Source organism: Cibotium barometz, chromosome 42 (genome assembly GCF_041138505.1).
Source record: "Cibotium barometz isolate CiBa-2024 chromosome 42, ASM4113850v1, whole genome shotgun sequence".
In the NCBI taxonomy this organism is placed as follows: domain Eukaryota; kingdom Viridiplantae; phylum Streptophyta; class Polypodiopsida; order Cyatheales; family Cibotiaceae; genus Cibotium; species Cibotium barometz.
The window spans coordinates 36417623-36444742 of NC_141087.1; the positions used below are offsets into that span (position 1 = coordinate 36417623).

Below are 27120 nucleotides of genomic sequence, written 5' to 3' on the forward strand. Positions count from 1 at the left end.
GTACATGGCCAGTGGTTTCAAAAAAGGCACACAAAAGTACTCTCTCTGGCTATTGTAAAATGGTGACAAATATAAGTGAATAAAATAAACTAGTAGAATAGCAAAACATTTGAATAAAGTAATCTTTAGGAATAGACATTATCAAGAAGGAAAAAGTAAAATTTTTGTTAAGCTCTCTACTTCAAGAAATTGTATGAAATTGTCTAAACCCTACACGTCAGTCGCCATGTCATGTGTGCTCTACCTCCCTGTCATGTCAATCCCCATGAACTATCTGATAGTGCTATCAATGACACTACGCATACTTGATGAGTCCTTTCCAAACAAGCTATTGAGTACCGGCTAACAAGAGTATGCTTCAAGAACCGGATGTGTCACCCATAGAAGGATGTCCACACGGCATGCAAGGGAGTGAAATGGCATTGTGCTTTGGATACGGTCGGTTGGAATGTTAAAAGCAAAGATCAGGGACAATAGTGCCCATTAACTATCCGATAGTGCTATCAATGACACTACGCATACTTGATGAGTCCTTCTTTCCAAACCTGCTATTGAGTACCGGCTAACAAGAGTATGCTTCAAGAACCGGATGTGTAACCCATTGAAGGACGTCCGCACGGCGCGCAAGGGAGTAAAATGGCATTGTGCTTTTGGATACGGTTGCGCTTCTTGGTGCGGAATGTTAAAAGAGCAAAGATCGTACAAAATAGCACAAACCCAAGGAAACCCAAATAGTATTGTAATTTCTACACAAACCCAAGGAAGGTCCCACACCACACAGACCTACCTTGTTGACCGGAATGGCGCGATAGAGGCAAAACGACACACTGATAGTGATCCCTTTCGCGTCGTTACAGAATTAAGAAGGACACACAGGATCACCCGAAGGCAAGTAGAAACTACCTCAGGGAATGTCGTGGTCGCACGTGAGGATGGAGGCCTATGGAATTCGAAAATGGATAATGTGGTCATATATCTCGATATATACCCAACGGACCATTGGACACGTGTCAAAATTCTATTCATTGTCTCCAACGGCTAGTGACACATGGCATGTTCTCACTGGATCGTTCATCAACGGTACCTTCCATGTGGCGTTTTGTGATTCGATGTCGTACAAGGTTCGGATGTATATAAACATTTTTGCTCATTTTATTTTTCCTATGTATCCGCAACGGCGTGACCTCTCGATTTTTAGCAGTTTAATCTCTCCGCTATCACACCGTTCCCGGATGGCTTCTTCTCTGTCTCAGTAGCATGTGCCTCATCAAGGTCACCATCCCCGGCGGTTGGTTTTTCAAAGCCTTCACCAAAAACACCTATTCTTCAAGGTATCTCCATCCATATCCAATGTTTCAAAAAAGAGAGGGCTTTCTATATCTCCTACAGAAGTTACAAAGTTGTCCAAGAAAGTGAAGAAAACAAGTAAACCCTCTCCAACAAAGCCTACTGGGCCCTCTAGTCCTTCTCTTACTGAAAAAATCCTATGTAGGAAAATCTATGCATTATGTTCCCTAGTTAGTCTATCTAGGAAAGTGTTCTATTTTCCCTAGTTTGCACTTTCCCTAGATATCCTTCTTTGTACCCAAGAAATTATATAGTGAATACATTGTCTCCATATGCTAAGAATAGAGTAGCATATCTCCAACTGTGTAGCTACTTGTTTGGGTATTCTCGTCTATGCAAGATGGTTTTCTCTCAACCTTTGCCTAGTTACACTAATAGTTTGACACACATCAGCCAAGATGCCATCATTTCCACCCTCTTGATCTTGGCTCTTCACATATTCCATCAAGTAGGCATGATTTTCTATGTGCTCACATTGATGGCTACCACATGCACAGGTTGTGCTTTTATCAATATTATATTCGTGAGACAAGGTACCCACAGGTTTTTTATCTTAATAGAGAACGATCGAGTGATGGCGGTCTATGTGTGTAACAAAGGGACAGCCATGGTACCCATAAAGAGGAAATAGAGAGGGAGAACTAGGTGGGCCTAGCCAAGGCAGCTAAGCCAACCCCAACAATCCTTGTGGCTAGGCCCATAGAGCCACTAAAGCATAGTCAAAGAGCCACTAAAGCATAGTCAAAGAGCTGCTGCTATTGTGCACACAAGCGCAGGCCCATTATGGGCTTGGAGGCGGCCATAGAAAGAGTACTTGGGCCTTGTTTTTATAGAATGGCTCCTATCTGCTGCATTGAGGTTTGTGAAGAGGCTGCTCCTACTAAAGCTATTTGACTGTAGCACTCTTCCTTCCTAAGCAAACCCATCTTTTCTTGTTGAGACAACCCCTCTATTATGCCCACAAGCCTTGCTCATGCTGCACTCCAAGGTACCCACCTGTGCATGCTGCCCATGAAAAACATGCATATACACACACATAAATATCTACCTACCACATACGCATGCAGAAATACCCACCCACCCACTCACACATATGCATGCATACTAAGGAAGCAATTAATTCATACATGTGTGCATACTAAGCAAGCAATTTATAAATACATACATGATATGTCCAAAACAATGGACTAAATGCTACAGAGATATCGAAAAGAATTGAGTCTTAAGGTATTAAGATTGAATGCCACAGAGACATCATGTCCTCTTCTTGACCTAGCCTTGATTTACATGTCTACTCCTTTGCCTCAAATCTGAATTTCTTGCTTCATTTTGCAAACAACCCAAAAAGCAAGTTGTGTAAATTCAAGCCCAAAATGTAGGCATACAAGATCCCATATGATGCTACTCTTGCTGCGATGACGACACTAGCCAAAGACTTTCAAGAACGGCCACCCAAGCCAATGGAACTGGGTGTTCAAATAGTAGAACCAAAATCATTCTAGCATGAGAGATAGAACCTAGCATATGAAAGAGCAAACTCTAGCATCTGGGAGATGTACAAAATCCACGGAGAACTTACCATAGAGACGATTGTAGAAGACCTAGGAAAGAAAGTAACTTAGGCTTCTTGGATGCATCCTTGAGACTTCACCACCTTGCACAGAATTGCCACACTAATAGTCAGCTTACGAAAAATGATACCATGTTACAGGGTAGCATCTTCCTCTCTTCTCCATCCCCTGGCAGCTTGAGATGACTTTCATTGGCAAGTTACAGCACGCAGATTGACCTCCTTATCATGATATTTTTTCCACTGGATGCTCTGAAACTACCTCAGTGTCAGCATCTTTTGCAATTGCGTTGAAATGGTAACATTAGTTGTTTAACCTGAAACTATAAACCCCCTTTTTCAGTTGTTTTTTTTGATCTGATGATCTACTCCCATTAATGCCCCTGATAAAGTCATTAAGCTGAACACCTTCCATGTCCACATCAGACATCATTGGAGATTCTAAAACCTCTTCAGCTTGCCCAGGTATGTGGCTTGCATGCTGACTCTATCTAGAGTCAATTTCTTGATCCGAATGTTTGTTCAATTTAGCCTTAGCCTCCACTTGTTTGCCAACTTAGAGTTATAAACTCTACAAGAAGCCGGATCGCTTACCTGCATGTTGAAAAACAAATAAAAAAAACTCTCTCTCTCTCTCTCTCTCTCTCTCTCTCTCTCTCTCTCTCTCTCTCTCTCTCTCTCACACACACACACACACACACACACACACACACACACACACACACACACACACACACACACACACACACACACATGCATGCATGCATGTGTGCACACACAAATAGAGGTTTAGACTGGTGAAGATGCACGTGTGCACGAATTTGTCAAATGGCTCAACCCAAAACATGCCTTAGCACTAGTGCACACTAAACATATTAAAGTCCTTCACAAGCTTCAACTTCAAGAGAATCTATCAAGGTTTATAGAAAATTAAAACAAGATAGTTTGCCTCTGATCTACCTCTTAATTGATGGAAAGACATCAAAGTTTGGAGGCCATGAACCTTATTCAAGATAAACGAGCAAGTCGTACCATATTATGTTCTTTGTTGCAACCCATGAGAGCAGACCAGACCATTTCGATAGGACTTATTCATCATCTCAGTAACAAGAGATGACACCTATAATATATGCTTATAACTAACAAGAATGAAGATACAAACCTGCATCCAAGAAAGACAAATCTGGAAACTGTAAAAGAGTTGCCTCAAATAAATGGCATGTCATGACTTGGCAACTTGAGGTGAAAAGGTAACATTCATCATTTCAATAACAAAAGAGAGGTTTATAGAAAATTAAAACAAGATAGTCTGCCTCTAATCTACCTCTGAATTGATGGAAAGACATCAAAGTTTGGAGCCCATGAACCTTATTCAAGATAAACGAGCAAGTTGTACCATATTTATGTTCTTTGTTGTTGCAACCCATGAGAGTAGACCAGACCATTTTGATAGGACTTATTCATCATCTCAGTAACAAGAGATGACACCTATAAGATATGCTTATAACTAACAAGAATGAAGATACAAACCTGCATCCAAGAAAGACAAATCTTGAAACTGTAAAAGAGTTACCTCAAACAAATGGCATGTCATGACGGCAACTTGAGGTGAAAAGGTAACATTCATCATCTCAATAACAAAAGAGAGGACACCTATAACTAACAAGAGTGAAGATACAAACCTGCATCCAAGAAAGACAAATCTTGAAACTGTAAAAGAGCTATATCAAAGAAATGGCATGTAATGACTTAGAAACTTAGTTGGAAAATGTAAAGTGTTCAAAAAGGAGAAAACCACTACAAGTTAGACATGAGGAAAGGAAACCTACTACCACCTAATATGGCAGATTTTATGACCAACCACCAACCCTTATTATGTAGAACTTGCCCATTAGAGTAGAAGTGATTATGAAAAAAGCCCCTTTGCTACCTAAAATCTCAGCAATTGCTCAACATAAGCCTGCCACCACAGCCCATCCTCATCATTAATACCCCCCTTGAGTGCCTTATCTAATCTCTATCACTAGAAAAACTCGCCATGATTACCCCCCTTCAATTATTCTAATGCCTAGGCTATATATAAATATTGCCCAATAAAAAGGACCAGAGTTGATTATAGAAGACCAACACCTCGCAAAGACCAGAATGTTACTCCAACTGCTAGAGCTGGGGCTGAACGCAACAAAACCATGATAATTGTTATACACTAAGAACCATGAAGATTGAGGAGAGATCCTGGCCCAGAGCTCCAAGAAAGTTCAAGAAGACAAGATTTGTTGCCATTTTTTGCAGACTCATCGGCTTTGGAAGACCGCAGAGCGACTAGAAGATATAAAAACACCTTCTCGGCAAGCTCCTGGGGGGCAGCTTCTCGGCTTTGGAAGACCGCAGAGCGACCGCAGAGCGACTAGAAGATATAAAAACACCTTCTCGGCAAGCTCCTGGGGGGCAGCTTCTCCCAAACACTATAAGAAACTCGATGACTTACAACTTGCTTTATGTACTCACCATAATTCTGATTGTAGTATTTGCCTACAGCTACATGCATCTTCATTAGAACCCATTTTGGATAGCATTAGCAGATTAAATTAATGGTCATCAAAGAAACCCTTGGATATATAATCATCAAGAAAGGAGGTTGTTTATGTGACCTCCATGTAACCTACATAAAAAATCCCCTCTCTGTAATCTAGAAAGGGGTGGCAGATATCCCAACAGGAGGTGTATGCACATTTCAAACCTATTGGTGGAAAATCCTGGGATGTGGTTTCACCTAAAATGGGTTAAGTGTACGCACAGTGAACTAGTACAATAAAGCTTCACAACGTACAAAGAAAAACAACAGGAGGATGTATACCTTCATCAGATCGACCCAGGAGCCCACAAAGCTAGGCAAGGAAAGTAAGCACGATTTCTACAGATGAAGATGAATGTAAACGGCGATCTCGCTGCTTCATCCAACAGAGATCAAAAGAAAGGAATCGCCTTGCAGAGAGGTCGCGTCCGTTGCAAAAAGGTGCAAGCCAAATGGGTGTGAAGGGATCTCAATAATACAAGAGATAGGCACTCGTGAAGAGTAAGAACGGGAAAAATATGCTAGGAAATGAACGGGGAATAGGGACCCCAAGCTACAAGGATGAAGAGGAAAGCACCCCCTGCTATCTTCTTTCAACGCTCGTCCCCACCGCCTTCACACAGGCTGGGATCCGATAAATGGTAGGTTAAGCTTGCCTCCTTAAAAAAAAAAAAGTAATTAGATTAAAGAATGAAGAAATAGCTTGTGAAAAAAGTATACATGCCTATTGACTAAACCATAGAATAAGTGCATCCAACTAATCTATGAGAAGAGTACATGCATACGTTCTTACTAGATTAAAGAATGAAGAAATAGCTTGTGAAAAAAGTATACATGCCTATTGACTAAACCATAGAATAAGTGCATCCAACTAATCTATGAGAAGAGTACATGCATACGTTCTTACTACAGACTGGTCTAATGAAAATGTACATCTATATTGATTGATCTAGACAATGCATATGTCGTATTGATCTTTCAAACGTACACTTTGATGAGAATGTGTACATGGGTTGACAGATTTGTTGATCGGTACATGTGTGAAATGCCTTAGAACTAGGATACAACTATGTACATCTAGGCGTCATCTGTATAGGCACCATTCCACTATATAGAAAGGGTATGCCCATTAGGCTTCTAGTTTCTCTTATGGACACAAGACTTAAAGATGTGCAGAAGTCTATAATTGCTGCTTGGGACACTCCCCTCTCTGAAAAAGGACCCTCATTCTCTACAGTCTGTCCAGACTATCTTCTATCCCTCAGAGATCTTTACTATCTTAAAGCCCTTGCAATCATGGTAACCCTTGACATAGAAGACTTCATGAATTTCATAGAAACTGTGTCTGTGTAGTGGAGAATGTACAACAAATATGTGAATACTGGAATGCCTTTGCTAAAGCATATAGCAGAGAAGGAGAAGAAGAAGATTGGATACTTTAACACCCGTCAAGATATAGATCAAAGCATGACAGTGTTCATGAAGCTAGACGAAAGATCTAGCAATATTATGCACGTGATCACAAGGTGGTCAGATCTGAAGATTCCAAAGGAATGGACCTTCGACACAGAGAAGCTACCCAAAGAAATCTCTTATCCAGTAAGGTTGCAGATCAGAGAAGAAGTCCCTGGAGCTTCAACCAGTAAGTCTCTTTGTGTATCTACAAATGTCAAATCTAGGTCAAAATAAGAAAAGCTGAGGCAGCTTGAAGATTTGACCCAAAAACTAGGGACAATGAGGCTTGATCTTTGTGATCACTCCCAAACCATCATCAATGGAGATATAGAGCTACTGCATAGCTTGTGGATGCATGGTGGTTAGAGCAAAAAGCAGAGTATCTATGATGAGTACACTTGCTGGTAGACAACAAGGTGACACTGAAAATCTATTCCCCAGCCCAGATGTCACCAATGAAAGGGCAATACAGAATATGCAATCTATCATGCAAGCAAATGAAAGATTCAGCCAAATTGAGTCAAAGATTCTTTTCAACCACATCGAAGTGAAGAATTCGCTTGCAGAAAACCTGGCAAGGTTAAACAGGATCCTTAAAGAGAAATATCCTTACATCAATTATGAGATCTTAAGAAATATCATGAGCTCATGTATGGTCTTGAGATCTTAAGAGCTTCTACCATACACCATGTGGTCATAAAATCTAATGACATTATAAGATGATCACATTAATCTTTGTATACATGCAAACAAAATCATGTTTATGAATACCACCTCAATATGGAAAGGAAGAAGCATAGTGGTAAATGTATATTAAGTTTAAAGAACTCTTATGAGTATAAAGCAACTCTTGTGTCCACTTTTACTTCTCTAAACAATTCCTAGGCATGTAAGCAAAAGCATCTTTATGACTACCACCTCAATATGGAAAGGAAGAAGCACAGTGGTGAATGTATATTAAGTTTATAGAACTCTTATGATCATAAAGCAACTCTTCTGTGCACTTTTACTTCTCTAAACGATTACACTTTTACACATAAGAAACTACGTTCATGTGAGATTACCTTGGCATGGTCCTATTACTAGAGCCAAGAAGTCTATGTATGCCACTAAGTTGATTGCATAAAGAGCCACCAAGTTACATGACACACATACCATATAAAGATGCCATTTATAGCTTTATGCATAAGGCCTCATGCATAGTTTTATGCATAATCCTCATGCTTAAGGCCTCATGCATAGCTTTATGCTTAAGGCCTCATGCGTAGCTTTATGCATAAGGCCTCATGCATAGCTTTATGCTTAAGGCCTTATGCATAGTGCTTTATGCATAAGGCCTCATGCTTAAGGTCTTATGCATAAGCTTTATGCATAAGGCCTAATGCATAATGCTTTATGCAAGGCTTGCATAACGGCTTGCATAAGGCTTGCATAACGCATAGTGCCGAGAATGAGATGATTCCCAGCTTGCATAACGGCTTACATGCTTTCTTAATATTTGTTTATTTTTTATGTTTTGAAGAATGAGATGATTCTCGGGGTCAATTGACTTAAAGAGCCGGAAAGTCTTCATTTCATAATATTTTTTAATATTTTCTTTGTTTGTATAGATGTGGCCTGGGTCCTCGTCCTCTTGTCCCACATACCCATAAGTTGAGGCTCTTAGATGTCGAGTCTCAATGACGGTTTGCTAGGGAGGTAGAGGGCATCTTTGGCTATACTCCCACCCCCGAGAAGTTGGCAACCTATGCAGCAGGCACCCCTTTACCATCAGGTCTGTTGTGCCCACAGCCAACAGAGTCCCTTGCCAGGCACTTTACTCTTGCTAGGCACTTCAACTGCCTTTACATTCACCCCTTATCCGTCAGCCCCAGTTAGTGCTATAGCATCTCCTATACCTGCACCTTCAGGAGATGTGACACCTCACAGCCATCATGGGTCTCATGAGAGTGGCAGCCGTCATTGTAGGGAGGGTAGTCATGGAGATAGTGGCAGTCGTACCTCACGCCACACTAGCATTGAGAGTGGAGGTAGAGGAGATAGAGGATGCCTAGGGCAATGCTTTAGGGGTGGGGCATAGTTGATGACTCTCGTGGGGAGGAGGTGGTAAAATACTTGCGCCAAGTAAATTTTGCACACTATAAAGACTGCTGCTTTATACATTTTAAGTAGCAAAGGAAGAGCCTAGTGAATGATTGCATTAAAGCTGTCCATAAGAAGTATCCTAATCCTCATAACCAAAGGTTTAGATGGGCACAACACAAAATCAAAGACATACTTAAGAATATGAGGTCTCTAGTAAGGAGACATGCAAAGGAGGAGAAATCCTGAATAGATGCCGGTCAAAATGGACATGGCAAGCCATCTACTGCTCATAGGGGCAAGTGGAAGAAAGCCAAGAAGGAGCTCCTAAAAGGAGTAGTGAACCAGCAACAAAGAGAAGCGCGGGGCAAATACAAATGGAGCGATATGGATCGTCACACTTCGGATCTAGAGGTCGTGCATCATGGGAGGCCGAGTTTGTATGTATAGTGCAACTTCATGTCTTTTCTTTGTATTCTCTCTATTTGAGTTGTGTTATAATGTTTGTCTTGTGATGTAGTGTGACATTGTGGGTAGAGATCCTACCGCAGAGACTAGCTACCATCATCCTTGCCATAGTAGAGGAGATACATGGGATTACCTTCACGATGAAGGGATCATCTCTTACGAACAATACAATCGAACAAGGAGAACACCAATGCAGGGAATACTTTTTATTTTTATTTACAAAACATGTTTCGACCTTTATAATACTTTCTATTTTTATTTATATATATCTTCACTTTGTGTAGGCATAAGGTAGACAAGGAGGAGGACAAGATGACTCGGAGAGTGATGACTCCTCCGAGTAGTTTTCCTTGTAGTTTTTCTTCATATATAGTTTTGGTTTATGCAACTATGTGTCTTTTTCAAGCCTCATACATGTGGCTACCATTATGTATGGACAATTTCTTGGATATAAGATGAAATTTTTCATCTTCTTTATGTATCTATGTTTTTATTCAAGCCTACGATCATGTATGGAGAAATTTTTGGATATAAAGTGTAATTTCTCATCTTCTTTATTCAATATTCAAAGTGTGTTCACAAATCTTTTTGTGCATATTTAAGTTTTTATGTTTATATCTTTGCTGATCTTGATTCTTCTATGTACAAGTAAGCAAAACCTTAAACCAAAGAGCTTCCTGTGCAGAAAATGCAGCTGTACATTTGCACAGGCAGCTCTCTGGTTTTTTTTTAATTTCAGAGCGCGTCTACAACAAAGGCTATAAAGGCATCTATTTATGCATCTATATGCGCTTCTATATGCACGTCTATAAGCACGTTTATATCAGTATAGACACGTATAAACCATTTAAGAGCTTCCTGTGCAGAAAATGTAGCTGCATGTGTAGAAAATGCAGCTGTACATCTGCACAGGCAGCTCTCTAGATTTTTTTAAATTTCAGAGCGCGTCTATAACAAAGGCTATAAAGGCATCTATTTATGCGTCTATATGCGCTTCTGTATGCACGTCTATAAGCACGTTTATATCAGTATAGACACATATATAGACGTGCATATAGGCGCGTGTTTGTAGACACAATTTTAGACGCGCCCGTAACATTTTAAAGCACGTTGTTAAAACGCGTCTATAAATGCACCTATGGTCGCTTTTCCTTGTAGTGTAAATGCCCCTTCTTAATCATGCACATATCTTGGAGACTTTGATTGAGCTCGTTTAAAAAAAATTTACAACTAAGTGGCTTATGTGTACACATGAAATAGCCATAATCATGACCTTACATACTGGGATCCTCCATTTATGCTTTCTTCTCTTTAAGAACAACCATCCATAGTGGGAATCTTCTATCTTTCTTTTGTTCTCTTTAAGCACCATTTATAGGTTGCTTTGTAGTCTACCATGCATTATTAGAAAAAGACATGTGATCAAGAGGAAATAATTTATCATCAACTTCTACTTTTGTAATCACAAAGTAAAGATAGTGTTCGACACACCTTCTTTCCTCACTTGACATGTCTCTACATGTTTACTCCTTTCTTGATGTTATAATATCTATTGTAATGAATTACTCCTTGAGAATATAGTTGAAAGTTATGGTCTTTTGTGTGAATGACTCTTCAAAAATATAGTTGAAACTTCCCTTACACAATGTTAAACTAAGCACTATTAGGATCCTATTACTAATCTTTAAAGGCTATGTAAGTAGCTTCTACATATAACATAAACCCTTTAAAACAATCTACATACATCTTCAAACTAACCCTTGAAAGCTATGTAGGTAGCTTCTATCAAAACATTCACTCTTTCTTCCCATGCTTGTAGGTTCATTAGATTATCGTTTTGAACTCAAAACTTGCTCTCCTTTTGAAACTAAGCCACATTTAGCATTCATAATGATCAAGGTGAGACTAACAAAATTTTATTTCCCATCATTTGAATACAGATCTTTTGTCCTCTTTACATATATATTAACTTAGTACAAGCCTAATATAAGTCACACGAGGATTGGTAAAACCATTCTCTTACTTTTTCATATAAGATGAGAGGATATTTAATGTATATTGTATTGAGTTTGTGTGTGTGTGTGTGTGTGTGTGTGTGTGAGAGAGAGAGAGAGAGAGAGAGAGAGAGAGAGAGAGAGAGAGAGAGAGAGAGAGAGAGGAGAATTTAAGTATTTCAATTTGTAATAATATTGATGGATAAATATTAAGTATAAAAGTTTTAAAGTAAAATTTTTAATAACCAATTAATCATTTGTGGTTCAATTCTCCACATAGGCAATCCATTCTCTATATAGGAAATTGAAATACCTAGATAATAGCCCATATTTCTTATTCATTCTCTATATAGGAAATTTAATTATATAGATACTGGCTCATATTTCTTATGTAGGAAATTGAATTACCTAGATATTGACCCATATTCTCTATATAGGAAATAGAATTTCCTAAATATTGTCCCATATTTCCTATATAGGAAAATGAATTACTTAGATATTAACCCATATTTCCTAGATATGGAAATAGGGAATAAGATTACCTAGTTATATATAGGAAATTTCCATCTAAATAACCAGGAAATCTTTCAAAATTTCCTATATATCGTGAAGTTCACTATATAGGGAGCCACCAAAAGCTCCTTGTATATATCGTGAAGTTCACTATATAGGGAGCCACCAAAAGCTCCTTGTGAAAGAGGCATAAATTTTGCACAACTAGATAAAAAAAGGCATCTCGATATATAGATCATCATAAAACATTACAAAGCATGACTACTAAATATATTGTATACTATATAATTGTTCCTAATTTCCATTTTGTCATTGGGGTTGGTCCAACCACTATGAGAGTCCATGGATTGCAAACACTTATTGTGAAATTTAAATTACACATTTGTGATGTGCATTTGACCTTGATTGAGTAATTTTGTATCATAAAGATGTATTGTTCGTTCTTGGGAGAGTACCCAAAGTGATCTTAATCTATCATCTAACCACTTTGCATTGCATGCACGATTGGCATGTGAAATGCAGTGATCTTAATCTATCATCTAACCACATTGAATTGCATGTGAAATGCAGTGATCTTAATCTATCATCTAACCACATTGAATTGCATGCACAATTGGCATGTGAAATGTAAAAAGAGTGTGGTTGCAATCACACAACTTTTGTTGTGTAAGGTGGGTGAGGAAGATGGAAGGTGTGTGTGTGTGTGTGTGAGAGAGAGAGAGAGAGAGAGAGAGAGAGTGTGTGTGTGTGTGTGTGTGTTAAGAGAAAGTCTACAAGAGAAAGGTGAGACTTGTGGCGTGACAACTCCTAAGTGCTAGCTAGGGATGGGACTCGAACCCATCTGGCATGATCGAATTAGGAGAGAGAGAGAGTTGTAATTTATGTTTCATTATTTTTGTTGGAAGCTTAATTTCTTGTTGGATGAGAGAAAGATCGTTGGTGAAGGTGACGCGCAAGCGTTGTTGGCAGGAGATGATGGAACTGTTGTACCACCGTAGGTATGGCAGTTTTGAGCTTTAGTGTTATATTACCGACATCCACATGTCGCCCAATCACGTTGCCTGAGAGGCGTTAGGTGAGCCTTCCATGCAAGAATGGCGCCCCGCATCAACCATATAATGTCCAGCTGCCTTCTCTGAGGCTCCAGCCAGCCTCCAGGCCTCTTCTTTGATTCAAACTTCAAAGGATATCACCTCACTCTAGTTTACTCAGAGAGCTCTCTTGTGTAGCTTCAAGTGTTGTTCCCATGGAGCTGGTCGTGGGTGTTTGCCTCGCCCTTGCGTTGGGCTTCGTTGTCAAACTGGTGCAGGCTAGCATAAACAAGCCCCTGTTCATGGAGTCTTTGAGAGGCAAGCACGCATTTATCACAGGTGGCTCCAGTGGTATAGGGCTGGCCATCGCCAAGAAGGCTATTCAAGAGGGGGCTTATGTGAGCCTCGTGTCAAGAGGCTCCATCAATCTTGCAGAAGCAGTCGAGAGACTGGTGGAAGAAACTCAGTGCGGGCGGGACAAGATAATGTGCCAGGTAAAAGACAAGCTTCTGAAGTAGGATAGAGGACGTAATTAGCTCATAATTATAAGAAGGAGAGGGTTCAATAAGTGTAAGGTCAGGTAAGGTAATTAGCTCATAAAAAGGATACGTTAGTTCAGAATTAGGGTTGCGATGGATTAGCGTGGCTAAGAGGTGGCTCGGCCTATGCTTGCAGGTGGCCGATGTGGGTGATTATGGTGCCATAGCTGGTGCGGTGAAGGAGGCTCTACGCTGGAGGCCAATCGATCTGCTGGTGTGCAATGCGGGGCTCACTCGAGGAGGCTATCTGGAGAATACAGAGATCGAGGATGTAGACACTGTCATCCGCACCAATCTGAACGGGACCATCTACCCTCTGCACGAAGCCCTGCCTTTTCTCAAAGAACGCAGCGTGGATCACCCAGTCTCCATAGTCATCGTATCCTCCATGGCTGCTCTTGTATGCATCGACCTCTCTCTTTCCTTGCATTTTCTCTTGCTTTCTGTGAATTAATCTGACAGACATAGGTTAAATAGTCTTTGATCTGTTTCTGGTGCTGCAGTTCTTTATGTATGGCCACTCAGTGTACACGGCAACAAAGTATGCATTGAGGGGGCTGGCAGAAGGCTTGCGAGCTGAGCTCCTACCTTACAACAACATAAGAGTTACCTTGATGTGCCCGGGCTTCGTGAACACCCCGTTCTTAGACGATGGTAAGCTTAGCTTATGATACAGGGGGTGCCTTCCCCGCTGAGAATGGCAATGCTAACCTTGTGATTATGGTTTGATTATTAACGTGCAGTCAGCAACCAAGGGGAGATCACGGAGATAATGAAGAAGGTGAATCTGCTGAGCAAGGAGAGCTCGGAGTTGCCAGATCACACGGCTAAATGCACCGTGGATGCGGTGAAACGTGGCAGCTATCTAGTGGTGACGCAGCCGATAGGGATTCATTTGCTGGCGTTAGGGAGGGGAGTGGTACCGGCAGAGGGTGCATGGAAATACGTGGGTGAGGTGGTGACGATGGTGCCTTTTCGCCTCCTCTCTCTGCATGTTGCGAGCAACATCCGGCGCTTCATCCTGGAAGGGGTAGTTCACATGAAGCCTCACAATCCATGAGAAGCTACACTTACCTTCCTATCTATCTACATAAGAAGGTTGCCATCACCATACGTATGGCACACACATGCACACGTTTGCAAATGCGCACACACATATCTTTGAAATGTGTGTGCCCGTGCATGCACACGTACACATATCTTTGAACTTGTCCGTTAAAAATAAAAAAGAGAATTAAAATATATGTATTTTTTAAAGAAATTTAACTTCATATAAATTGGTGCTGCGTCCTGCAGTTGGTTGTTCAATCGGGGCATTTGATCATAATTAGCATCCCGAATCGCATGCTGATCACTCCTCAGCAATGTCATAATTAGCATCCTGAATCGCATTAGGGCTGTTGATTATTGATACGTTGAGAACACAGAGTTGATTAGTTACGCAGCCTGCCATCTTCCATAGCCAGCCTATCTTGGCCCTACTATTGCATGTGAAGCTACATGCCTGTACGTTATGGAGGTGATTGATGAAAAACAACATTAGCATGTGCTGCCTATCTTCGCATAATCGCCTCATTATCACTTGACAATTACGGTGCTAGTTATATTTTTAATTACCATAGTCATTAATTATATATGATAATATGGCTGCCATTTTTGATACATGCATCTTAGACATTTTAGGGGAGTGTGATTTTTGAGGGAGTTTGGTGGAGGGAGTTTTTGCTAGCAACTCTTCTTTTAAAAATGTGGACATTCTCTCCCCAACCCCTCCACCACTACCTCCTCCCATCTCCTCTACCTACCTCCACCACCACCTCTCAAGCCAGCCCACTTTCTTCCCTCTAGCCCAAGTGAGCTCCTCTTTCTCTCTCTCTCTCTCTCTCTCTCTTCCTTTCTCCCTCTCTCTCCCCCCCCTCTCTCTTCCTTCCTCTCCCTCTTCCACCCTCTTCCTCTCTCTCTCCCCCCCTCTCTCTCTCCTTCCTTGCCCTCTCCCTCTCCCACTTTCCCTATGCATAATCTCTCCTTCCCTCTCTCTCACCCTTACTCCCTTTCCCACCCTCTCTCTCTCTCTCTCTCTCTCTTCCCTCTTCCCCCCTCTTTCCTCTCTCTCTCTCTCTCTCTCTCTTTCCCTCTCTCTCCCTCTCCCACCCAAGACCCTTTCTCTTTCCCTCTCCGTCTCCCACCCTCTTCCCTCCCTCTCTCTCCTTCATTTCCCTCTCCCTCCCTCCCTTTCACTCTCCCACCATCTTCCCTCCCTCCCTCTCTCTCTCTCTCTCTCTCTCCCACCCTTCCTATGCATAATCTCTTCTTCCCCCTTTCTCGCTCGTCTTCAACCCTTCTCCCTCCCTTTGCCCCCCTCCTCTCTCTCTCTCTCTCTCTCTCTCTCTCTCTCTCACCTCATCTTTACATGCCTTTACATAGCATTGCATGTGAGTTTATCTTTTGCATTTGTATTTTTGCATTTGCATGACATTGCCTGCTCTTTATTATCGTTTTGCATGTGAATGCATGTATGTGCCATTACAATACATTGCATTGCATGGCATGGCATGGTATTGCATTTGGATGCTATTACATGTACATGTCATTGCATGGTACTACTTGCCCTTTGCATCGTGTTGCATGTTATTTGCATAGTGCTACATGTCATTGTATACCTTTGCAATGTGATTGTATGCCATTTGAAGCCTTTGCATGTGACTTCATATCATTGCATGATGCAAGTACAATTGACAAGGTGAATAATGTACACAATTATACATACAAGATAATTTCATTCTAAGAAAGAGATTACATTAGTCTTGCATACTGTTTCATAAAAACCAGTGAACAATGTAAAATTATTAAGGTTAATAATTTTACAATTATTATTAAGGTCATGGCATAATTATTTGAGAGGAAGAGGGAGAGAGAGAGCGAGAGAAAGTGAGAGAGAGAACAACGTGACAACAGTACATCCTCTGGATTAAAAATACTGCTTTTAATTATAAATAAAACCAAGTTCATTCACATACAACTTCCAAATATAACTCTTCTATCATGTAACTGTTATTTAGTACCATCAAGAGTTCCATGGGTGTCGCTTATCCTCCGGGGTGTAGGCACAAAGTGAGTAAAACGACGTTCATTCCCTTCCACACTTCCTCTAGCAGGAGACACTCAGACGCATCATCAATAAAACATGGGCTTGCCATATAGTAATTAATCCCACCACTTTGGTCAACACTGGAGAAATATCATCATCACTCTTAGGAAGTGGTAAATATGTGAGAGCTTTCCATGCTTATGCACCATCGACGATCTTTTGCTTAACCTCCACATTGGTGGCCTCCCTACTAGCGATATGTGTAGCAACAACTTTAACCTCCACATTGGTGGCCTCCCTACTAGCGATATGTGTAGCAACAACTTTAATACTAATTTTTGATGAGGCCATAACAAACAATACGAAGGAGGGTTGTGGGTGGTGTGGTCTACTAAGGATGCTAAACTAAATGGTGGTTAACAAAGTTGTATAGAGGTTACCTATATATTTATAGTAGTGGGAGAGGTGTGCTCTTCTTTTTCACCAAACAAAAAAGATACCTTTCTTATTCTTTAACGTCAATAATAAAGGCATCTTCCCTCAAAATCCTACACTCCAATAATGAAGGCATCTTTTCTTACTTTTATGGGAAAGAGCGAGTATGTCATGAAGAATAATTAACAATACAAAATTGAATAGGATAATATAGCTGCCAATTGTGGGCAAGAGAAAATTTTACTCCCGAAAAGAAACTACATCAGGATCACATATTGTTTCCTCAAAACAACAAAAAACCTAAAATTTGACAAGGCGATTAATAAAAAAGACAAGGTGAACTATAGTTGAAAGACCACTTTATTCCAGGAAGGTTATTACATCATCCTCTCGGGCTAAAGAGATCTATCTCTACTACGTGGCAGTTCCTACACTATGCACTTTTATGGGCTACTCTATTCTTCAACTCCTCTCGTAGGGATTCCTCCTTCTCTTTGGCAATGTAATCGTAACTCTGCCAAGTGCCGATAGCGTTTCCAATCTTCATATTCCAGACATACAAATCTCCAGAATTGATAGGCTCATCTGCTAGCATCTTGCTCCAAAGACTACAGGCCTCTGTTGTGATTCTCAGATGTTCTATCACATCTCGGCCTGTTTTTTGCATAAATCTTTATAAACCCTATCAAGGGTATCCTTGAGAGCATAGTTGGGGCCATTAGAAGAAGACATAAAAATATCAACTAAGATTTGTGGATGATGGTGAGGGGGGTTGTTAAGGTAGAGAATAATGGTGAGGGAGAAAAATACAATAAGAGGGAGAGAGAGGTAATAAGATTTAGAAGTGAGGATTAAAATAAGAGCCAGGGGCCATATTTATAGGCACATCATGCTAAAAAAAAGGATTTTGCATGGATATTCCCTAAATTTAGAAAAGTAGATGCATGGATAAGTGATGTGTGCAGAAAAAAGAATTGCATGAACAAGTAATATATTCAAGAAAATCTACATAGACATCAACATTGAGAAGACCTTGAAATAATAAATGATCATATTCCAGTCATTGATATACAACCATATTGATTGTCCTGCTAAAACATTTAAAAAACGAAAAGTAAATAGACCTTGCTAAAGGGTTGATCAAACCATGATACAAAGGATACTTTATTATTGTAAAATGAAGGACCTTTTTTAAAACTATAGTATAATGTCATCAACAGAATAAGGTCCTTTTCAAATTGTTCTCCTGCTGAACATTCTCATTAGGTCCTCCTTTTTTAGAGTGGGTTGATGTATAAACATATTATGGTTCGCATCTAATCCAAAGATACACAAATATACAAAATAAAGGTGCTTGAATGCACAATATGGTCTATTAGCTCTCCCACCCTAATTTGAAAATCAGGACATGTGCATGATGGATTCTTTTCCATAGTCACCCAGTATTTTTCATTACGTGTAGGTATTCCTCAGTCTCAATTACAAACACTTCCATCTATCCGGCCTTAATGACCAAATGCTCAAAGATCATAGCTGTGTTTGAAATTTTTGAATCTATTCTCTTAGCTGCCATATCCGATATGTAAGATCCCTGTCCCCACCGCGCAACAATTTCAGGGGTGCTAGCAGTGGAAGTAGCACTTCTTGTGCAGGACAGGGTCCCACACTCGGGGCCTCGCCCACGGATATCCGGACAAGAGACTAATCCATCGGTTTTTCCAAAATCGAACCCGAAAAAAACTTCCTTTGCCTGAAAAGCACGGGCGATTCCACTAGGATAACTTTTCCCTAACGTAGTCAAAAGCCTTAACTAACTGAGCTCATATGACCAAACCCGTAAGTCCCATAGTCAAATCAAGAAAAAAGACTGTACTTGGATCATAGAGACCAACGCTTTTTTCCTCATTGAGAGACACAGCCGTTGATTCTTTTCCATAGAACAATTTTTGATCGGGATTTACTTTATCTAACGTACCATAATAGAATTGAGTCTCAGATTTAGGGATCCATCAGTGCAGCCTAACCCCATCCAGTCCCACGGGTAGCCAACTTCCCAACCACTGTAGTGATGGGATCCAATTTAGAATTTGGTTAGGTTTTGTCCTGGGTACGAGGGAAAAGAGTTCCCAGGCCCCCTAGCCGGATATTCATGCAAATTTAACATTAGTCATGCGTCCACTCTCAGGGGCCTTTTCAATAGTTCCTAGCTCATAGTATTGGCAATATAATCACTTATAAAAATCAAGATGGAATCTCCGTTGAAGATCAGCAAGATCAACCAACAGATCCATATAAAAGAAACATGGACTCATCCATTGAGGACCAGCAAGGTCAATCAACCAGATCCATGCCCGGTTTCAGAAAACAACTCTTACTCCTTATTCCAATATCTTCCATGACGCACGTGGGTATCCTCGACCGCGACCCAGAGCCCGAGCACCGTATGGTCAGACTCTTTAGGATCCTTCGCAGGTCACCTAGCGCTTCACTCATAGGCCACTTCTTTGGTCCCTCATCCACTGTACCGGAAGCTCACCATTTGAATCGAACTGAGGCTGGTCAAGACCTCGACCGACCATGCTACGCGAGACGTCCTCCGTTGACTCTCCATCAGCTGTTGCAACTTTATCAGTTAGGTCTCCACGACCTTAATCACAAGACGGTCAAAATGCTTTCCCAGTATTCTTGACATAAAACAGTCATTTACAAACAGGTCACAAATACAGTTTCTATAATGAACTCTCGTCTTTCCACATTATCCCTCATCAGTCCACATTACTTATTCCACATTCCATTCATATGTGTACTCATTCTAATCCAATCACATCATTTTCCATCTCATCACATCAGATCCATTCAAATCACATATCATTTATTCACATCCCAATTCACATGTCATCACATCTCATCCATTCACTCATATCGATGTCACATCATATGTCACATCATTTCACATACACATTCACATTCATTATTCCACATACACATCCACATTCGTACATCCACATCCATACATCCACTTCCACATCCGCATTCATACATACATATCCATATCCACATCCATACATCTACATCCGCATTCATACATACATATCCATATCCACATCCATACATCTACATCCACATTCATACATCCATTTCCACATCCACATCCACATCCATATATCCATTTTCACATCCACATTTATACATCCATATCCACATCCACATTCATACATCTACATCCCCATTCACATTCATACATCCACATCTCCATTCACATTCATACATCCACATCCTTTCACATCCATACATCCATTTTTACATCCACATCCACATCCACATCCACATTCATACATCCACATCCCCATTCACATTCATACATCCACATCCACATCCATATCCACATTCATACATCCACATCCACATCATCCATTCATCCATCTACATCAACCCACATCATTCACACATCAAACCACATCATCCATTCATCCATCTACATCAATCCACATCATTCACACATCAAACCACATCATCCATATATCCATCCACATTAATCTACATCATTCACACATCAAACCACATCATCCATTCACATCCGATTCACATGCCGTCATTCATTCACATCCCTTATCATTCATTCATATCACAATTCACATGCCATCACATTCCTTCACATCCTATACCATTCATTCACATCCTAATTCACAGGACATCACATCCATTCATCCATTTTCATTTATCTGATTCATATCACTTCCATCCATCAATTTACATCTATCTGATTCATACCACATCTCATCACATCTATTTATAGAATGTAAGAGAATTCGAAATTTTTTTTGATATAAAGATCCTTTACGCATCTAATTAGGCATAAAGATAACTTTACTAGGAATAACACTTTTTATAAAAATCCTTTTTTGCATCTATTTAGACATAAATTTAATTTTAAGAAAAATAACACATTCGAATTAAAAATAAACCTTTTATGCATTTTACTATGTATAATTTTCATTTTAATGAGAATAACACTTTTATAAAAATCCTTTTATGCATCTATTTAGGCATAAATTCAATTTTAAGGAAAATAACACTTTCAAATTAAAAATAAACCTTTTATGCATTTTACTATGCATAAATTTCATTTCAATGAGAATAACACTTTCAAAATAAAAATAAATCTTTTATGCATCTATCTATGCATAAATTCAATTTCAATGAAAATAATACTTTCAAAATAAAAATAAATATTTTATGCATTTTACTATGCATAAATTCCATTTTAATGAGAATAACACTTTCAAAATAAAAATAAATCTTTTATGCATCTATCTATGCATAAAATCAAAATTGATGAAAATAACTCTTTTGAATTAAAAATAAAATTCTTTATGCATCTTTCCATGCATAATTCCAATTTAGTAGGAATTACACTTTTAGAATAAAAGAATTTCTCTTATGCATCTTCTCATGCATAAAAGCTAAATCCAATGAAAAATAACTCTTTTAAAATAAAAACTTTCTTTTATGCATAAATTCAATTTCGATGAAAGTCACACTTTTATAATAAAACAATTTCTTTTATGCATCTAATTTATGCATAAAATCCATTCATGATGAAAATCACACTTTTAATATAAAAAAATCTTTTATGCATATGTTTATGCATACAAATCATTTATGATAAAAATCACTCTTTTAATATAAAAGAGTTTCTTTTATGCATATGTTTATGCATATAAATCATTTATGATGAAAATCACTCTTTTAATATAAAAGAATTTCTTTTATGCATATGTTTATGTATAAAAATAATTTATGATGAAAATAACACTTTTGTAATCAAAATAACAATTTCAATATGCTTCCTTCTATGCATAGAATTTAATTCTAAAGAAAGTAACACTTTTTTAATAAAATATTTTTAGTATGCGTTTTTCTATACCTAGGATGAAAAATAACACTTTAAGAATACAACGATGGGAATTACTCTTTTTGAATAATAAAAGGTAAAACTTATTTTACACAATTTTTAGAAAATTTTGCCATAACCTCCTTTGTATGGCTGACCATTTTTTAATTTTTAACTCTCTAAAATCAACTAGAATTTCACCAAGAGTATTTAAATCATTCTAATGAAACATTTTCTACTTATTTAAGAAAAACATTATGAAAAACTTGATTCTATCCATTAACCATTCATCTAGGATAAAGAAGGGTTGGATTTACTAAAGAAGAGAGGGGAATGCCTTTTCGATGAGGCATAACATCATTATTCACTTTAAAGAAGAAAAAAATCATAAAAAACCATAAAATGAAGTAGAAAAGAGCCATATTGCTTCATTGTAGCCAGTTACATCAAAGTATTCCTCCATGGCCTCCTCAATCCACTTTTCTACAACTTCACCTAATTGTTCCCCTTCACCCTTGAAGGGACTAGGCTACTGTGCGAATTATGAAGAGTTTTACGAACATCCAGGTTGAGCTCTTCTCTTCATCAAGTTGGGGGTTAACATTTCTACCACGACGACCTCGATCCATGTTCCTATCAATACGAAAATTCTTGTTAAGTTTCTTTATTTATGATTCAATCCGATTTTTGATTCAACTGATTCTGGGGTTCTTTAAATAGGTCAGCTCCCCACATAATCATGGGTAAAGACACTCATATAGAACGCATTATCAAATGATAATTCATTCAGAATATCTCATTCATATCTTTAACACAATAATGGTCCATCAGACTGAATTTTTCCATCTGAATAGTCCTCCATGGGGATTTTAAATTTTTAGATTTTTAATTTATCAACCCTTAACTTGATCCACTGATCAAAAGTTAACAGTAGTAATCTGCCAGCACAATCCACTAATCTCATAGTGATTTGCTAAAGTCATTAACGTCATTCCAGTTATGAACATCATCATAGGGACTCGTCTCATTCATCCTCATTGTGGTTTTGCTCGGCTTATTACATTTCAACCAAATTTTAGGAATCATCATTTTTTAATCAGAATCCAAATCAACTCATCAGTTCACAACCAGAATTTAAAAATCATATCAACAACACTCGAATTCATCATCTGGATAGCATTAATGCTTATAATTTCAAGTCTTAGATTTACTTGTATATACTGCCAGTAAAGAGTTGTAATTATACCCTCGGTATATACAAGTATTCATAGTCCTTGGAATTATAAGGTAAAGACCATCATATCTAGGCCTCAAGCAAGTCAGGGATTCCATACAATTGCGGTACTTCTATCTGAAGACTCAATTACCAATTTACGAATTTTAGTTTGAATATCAATTTGTATGAATTTTATCACACAATTACAACCTTTTACTGCTTCTTCATAAATTTTTGACATTCTTGGCTTCTTGGTTGATCCTCATTAGCCAATTCGCTCTGATACCAATTGTAAGATCCCTATCCCCACCGCGCAACAATTTCAGGGGTGCTAGCAGCGAAAGTAGCACTTCTTACACGGGGCAGGGTCCCACACTCGGGGCCTCACCCACGGATATCCGGACAAGAGACTAATCCATCGATTTTTCCAAAATCGAACCCGAAAAAGACTTCCTTTGCCCGGAAAGCACGTGCGATTCCACCAGGATAACTTTTCCCTAACGTAGTCAAAAGCCTTAACTAACTGAGCTCATCTGACCAAACCCGTAAGTCCCATAGTCAGATTAGGGAAAAAGACTGTACTTGGATCATAGAGACCAACGCTTTTTTCCTCATTGAGAGGCACAGCCGTTGATTCTTTTCCATAGAACAATTTTTGATCGGGATTTACTTTATCTAACGTACCATAATAGAATTGAGTCTCAGATTTAGGGATCCATCAGTGCAGCCTAACCCCATCCAGTCCCACGAGTTAGCCAACCGCCCAACCATTGAAGTGATGGGATCCAATTTAGAATTTGGTTAGGTTTTGTCTCGGGTACGAGGGAAAAGAGTTCCCAGGCCCCCTAGCCGGATATTCATGCAAATTTAACATTAGTCATGCCACTTACACACCCAATATAAAATTGCCTTTTTCACAGATTTAGCCATCTTTAAAACAATCATTTAATGAAACCATAGTATCATTGATCACAATCCTCCAAAATATCCGGTTGAATCTTAATTTCCAATCATTCCTTTATCGGAGTATCTATGGCATCATTGGCAAAACTAGAACGCTCATCACCTGTCCACTCAGGGGCCTTTTCAATAGTTCCTAGCTCATAGTACCCGACAATATAATCCATTTGAGGTCTATGGGGACCCTTTAAGGTGCCATGAGATTAAAGAGATAATTAGTGTGAAGGAGGCCGATAGGAAAAATACATGTGTACAAAAATGTTGGGTTGATTAAGAACCTAAATCTTGTGGTCAAAGGCAGAATCTTACCTTTTTCAGATCTGCAGCAAAGAAAATCTTCAATATCTTTTCTTTTTATATTTTTATAAAGGAAAAGTTTTAAAAAGTTACCCCCCCACTTCCCTTTTCCCTCCAAAAGTAGGGGCATGTTTCTCTCTCCTCCCTTTTAGACTAACCCACTTTCCCCATCTACCACTCTCTACACCCTCACTTGCTGAGGAAAGCTCTTTGCTACCAGCTACTCAGAGAAAGCTCTGTTATCAACCTCTCTCTCTCTCTAGAGGAAGCTCTGTTATTCAAACTCTCTCTCTCTCTCTTCTTCTTCTTCTTCTCTCTCTCTCTCTCTGCCAAGCAGGCACCTAATGCAATCTCTCATTAGCTTTCTTTTGAGGAAAGCTCTTTGCTACTAGCTACTCAGAGAGGAAGCTCTCTTATCAGCCTCTCTCTCTCTCTTTAGAGGAAGCTCTGTTATCAGACTCTCTCTCTCTCTCTCTCTCTCTCTCTCTATGCAAACAAGCACCTAATGCAATCTCTCATTAGCTTTCTTTTGAGGAAAGCTCTTTGCTACCAGCTACTTAGAGGAAGCTCTATTATCAGCCTCTCTCTCTCTCTCTAGAGGAAGCTCTCTTATATCAGACTCTCTCTCTCTCTCTCTCTCTCTCTCTCTCTCTATGCAAGCAGGCACCTAATGCAATCTCTCATTAACTTTCTTTTGAAGCTTTAGCTTTCTTTGTGTGTGTGCATGTGTGTGTGTGTGTGTGTGTATGGATTTGCAGTGATCTTCTTTGAAGCTTTAGCTAGCTTCTCTCTCTCTCTCTCTCTCTCTCTCTATCTCTGAGCAGGTATTTGCTTTTTTACCATATTCTTAACATTCACTTTCTTTTCATTTGGGCAATCTATGGCTCTTCAGTGTGTGTACGCAGGCCATCCTCCACTATCGAGTCCATGGCTATTTCCAAAGTACAGGATGATGAAGGTTATTGGATTCCTACCGTTTTTAAGCGGTTCATGTGGATAACAATGCAACCTAGTTTGAGGGGTGCACACAAGGTTCCCCGAAGGCATATGGCTTCCACAAGCCATCACTGGAAAGGAAGGATCTTAGAATTCAAAGTTTGCAAACAAGGATGAAAAGCGGCTTGCAAAGGTGCAACATGTTTACACCTCAAGCTAAATACATCTTGAAGATGAGAACTCACCACGGTTCCCAACTAACTATAAGTTTCAGAACTTGTTTATAGTTTCTTTGCTTTAGAGAAATGCTTGCATGAAGACTATGGGAATATCAAGAACTCCAATGTATTCTATTGTATGTAATTGTTTTCCCTTCAACATGTGTGGAATGGCAGCCTCTAGAATGTTTTGCAGGGACCTTCGTGTTCTAGGTAGGCTTATGTATGCTGGGGAAACAAGTTTCGAACTTGCAAATAGAGGAGTATTTTTCTTTGCTCTGCAACATATGTTGTGCCACAGAGGGGAAGGTTTGGAGCACTTGAGCCAATTTCTCCTCCTACACTAAATAGCCCGGAATGGCCCATTCTAGACCCCACAACAATGGAGAGCTTTCAGCGCAGGATTTTCCATGACATTCAGTCAAGCCTAAAGGCTGCATATGGATCCCACAGGATAAGTGTATCTCTTTTCATGCCTTTACATGTGTTTATTGCTATTTTCAAAGTAGGCAAGTTCCATTGCACCCCAACAATGTGGATAAGCAAAGATGGGGCCTTTGAAGCTCTAGATACATTTCTAAAAGGCGATTGGACCACCAAGGTGGCAGAACATCAGGGCGATGTAATAAAGTTCTCAACGATAATGTCAATGGTAAGATGCAGGTATCAGATAGGCAAGCAAAATCTAACTATGGTGTACCCAATTAGAAGGTGGAAATTCTCGCATGGTGAATGGGAAGCTTTGGACTCTGATCTCTATGCTAGGGAGGAGGTAGAACTTCATATTGAAGTTCACTCAGGAGAGGACCATATAGTGGTAGTTAATGATGATTGGAATTTCACTCACTTGAGAGATCGTATTGTCATGTCTTTTAATGTAAGGAACCAATTCAAGTTTGTTGTTTCTAATCGACCTATGCATCACAGGTCAGAGAAACATACACTCTGTGTGTCATTGGAGCCCCCTAGGGTCCTTAGCTTGAAAGACTATTAAGTTGCAGACTTAGGTAACATTTTGAGTGATTTTTGGCGATAATTTGTAGTAGTGTACTTTTGAATACAAAAATTTTGATTGCACCATAGCCCCAATGTCCTCTGTTTTTCACTCCAATTTGGATTTTAATTTTGTTAATTTTAAAATTTTTAAGTATGTTTTAAAAATTTATTAAATGTTTAAATGGAATGCTTTATAAGAAAAGGTTTTGGTTTCTAAAGCTCATTTCATTCTTAAGATCTCACAATTTCTATTTCCCTTCAATATCCCGCCATGGCTTCAAGCTCTAACTCGCTACGCGTGCAAAGCTTGAGAAAATTGGTCTCTCAGCAGGTGCAAGTCAGAACATCTCCATTTTTGAGGGGGTGATTAATATATGCAGAGAACTATAGACCTTCACGCAGAGGATTTTCAAGAGCAGGTCCAGTACATGAATGATGTAGTGGCACAATATGACGTGCAATTGCCTGAGTCCACCACTAAATGGGTTCCAGTGGACTTAATCAGG

At 39.3% G+C, this 27120-nt stretch overlaps 1 protein-coding gene across 1 annotated transcript; it reads left to right on the forward strand.

Moving 5' to 3' along the window:
• Positions 1-13088: 13088 nt before the first annotated feature.
• On the forward strand, positions 13089-14855 carry LOC147614443 (3-dehydrosphinganine reductase TSC10A-like). Its single transcript, XM_086780981.1, has 4 exons — positions 13089-13529; positions 13711-13974; positions 14078-14228; positions 14318-14855. The coding sequence occupies exons 1-4, from the start codon at positions 13251-13253 to the stop codon at positions 14632-14634; spliced, it is 1011 nt and encodes a 336-aa protein (XP_086637107.1). The 5' UTR covers positions 13089-13250; the 3' UTR covers positions 14635-14855.
• Positions 14856-27120: the final 12265 nt, after the last annotated feature.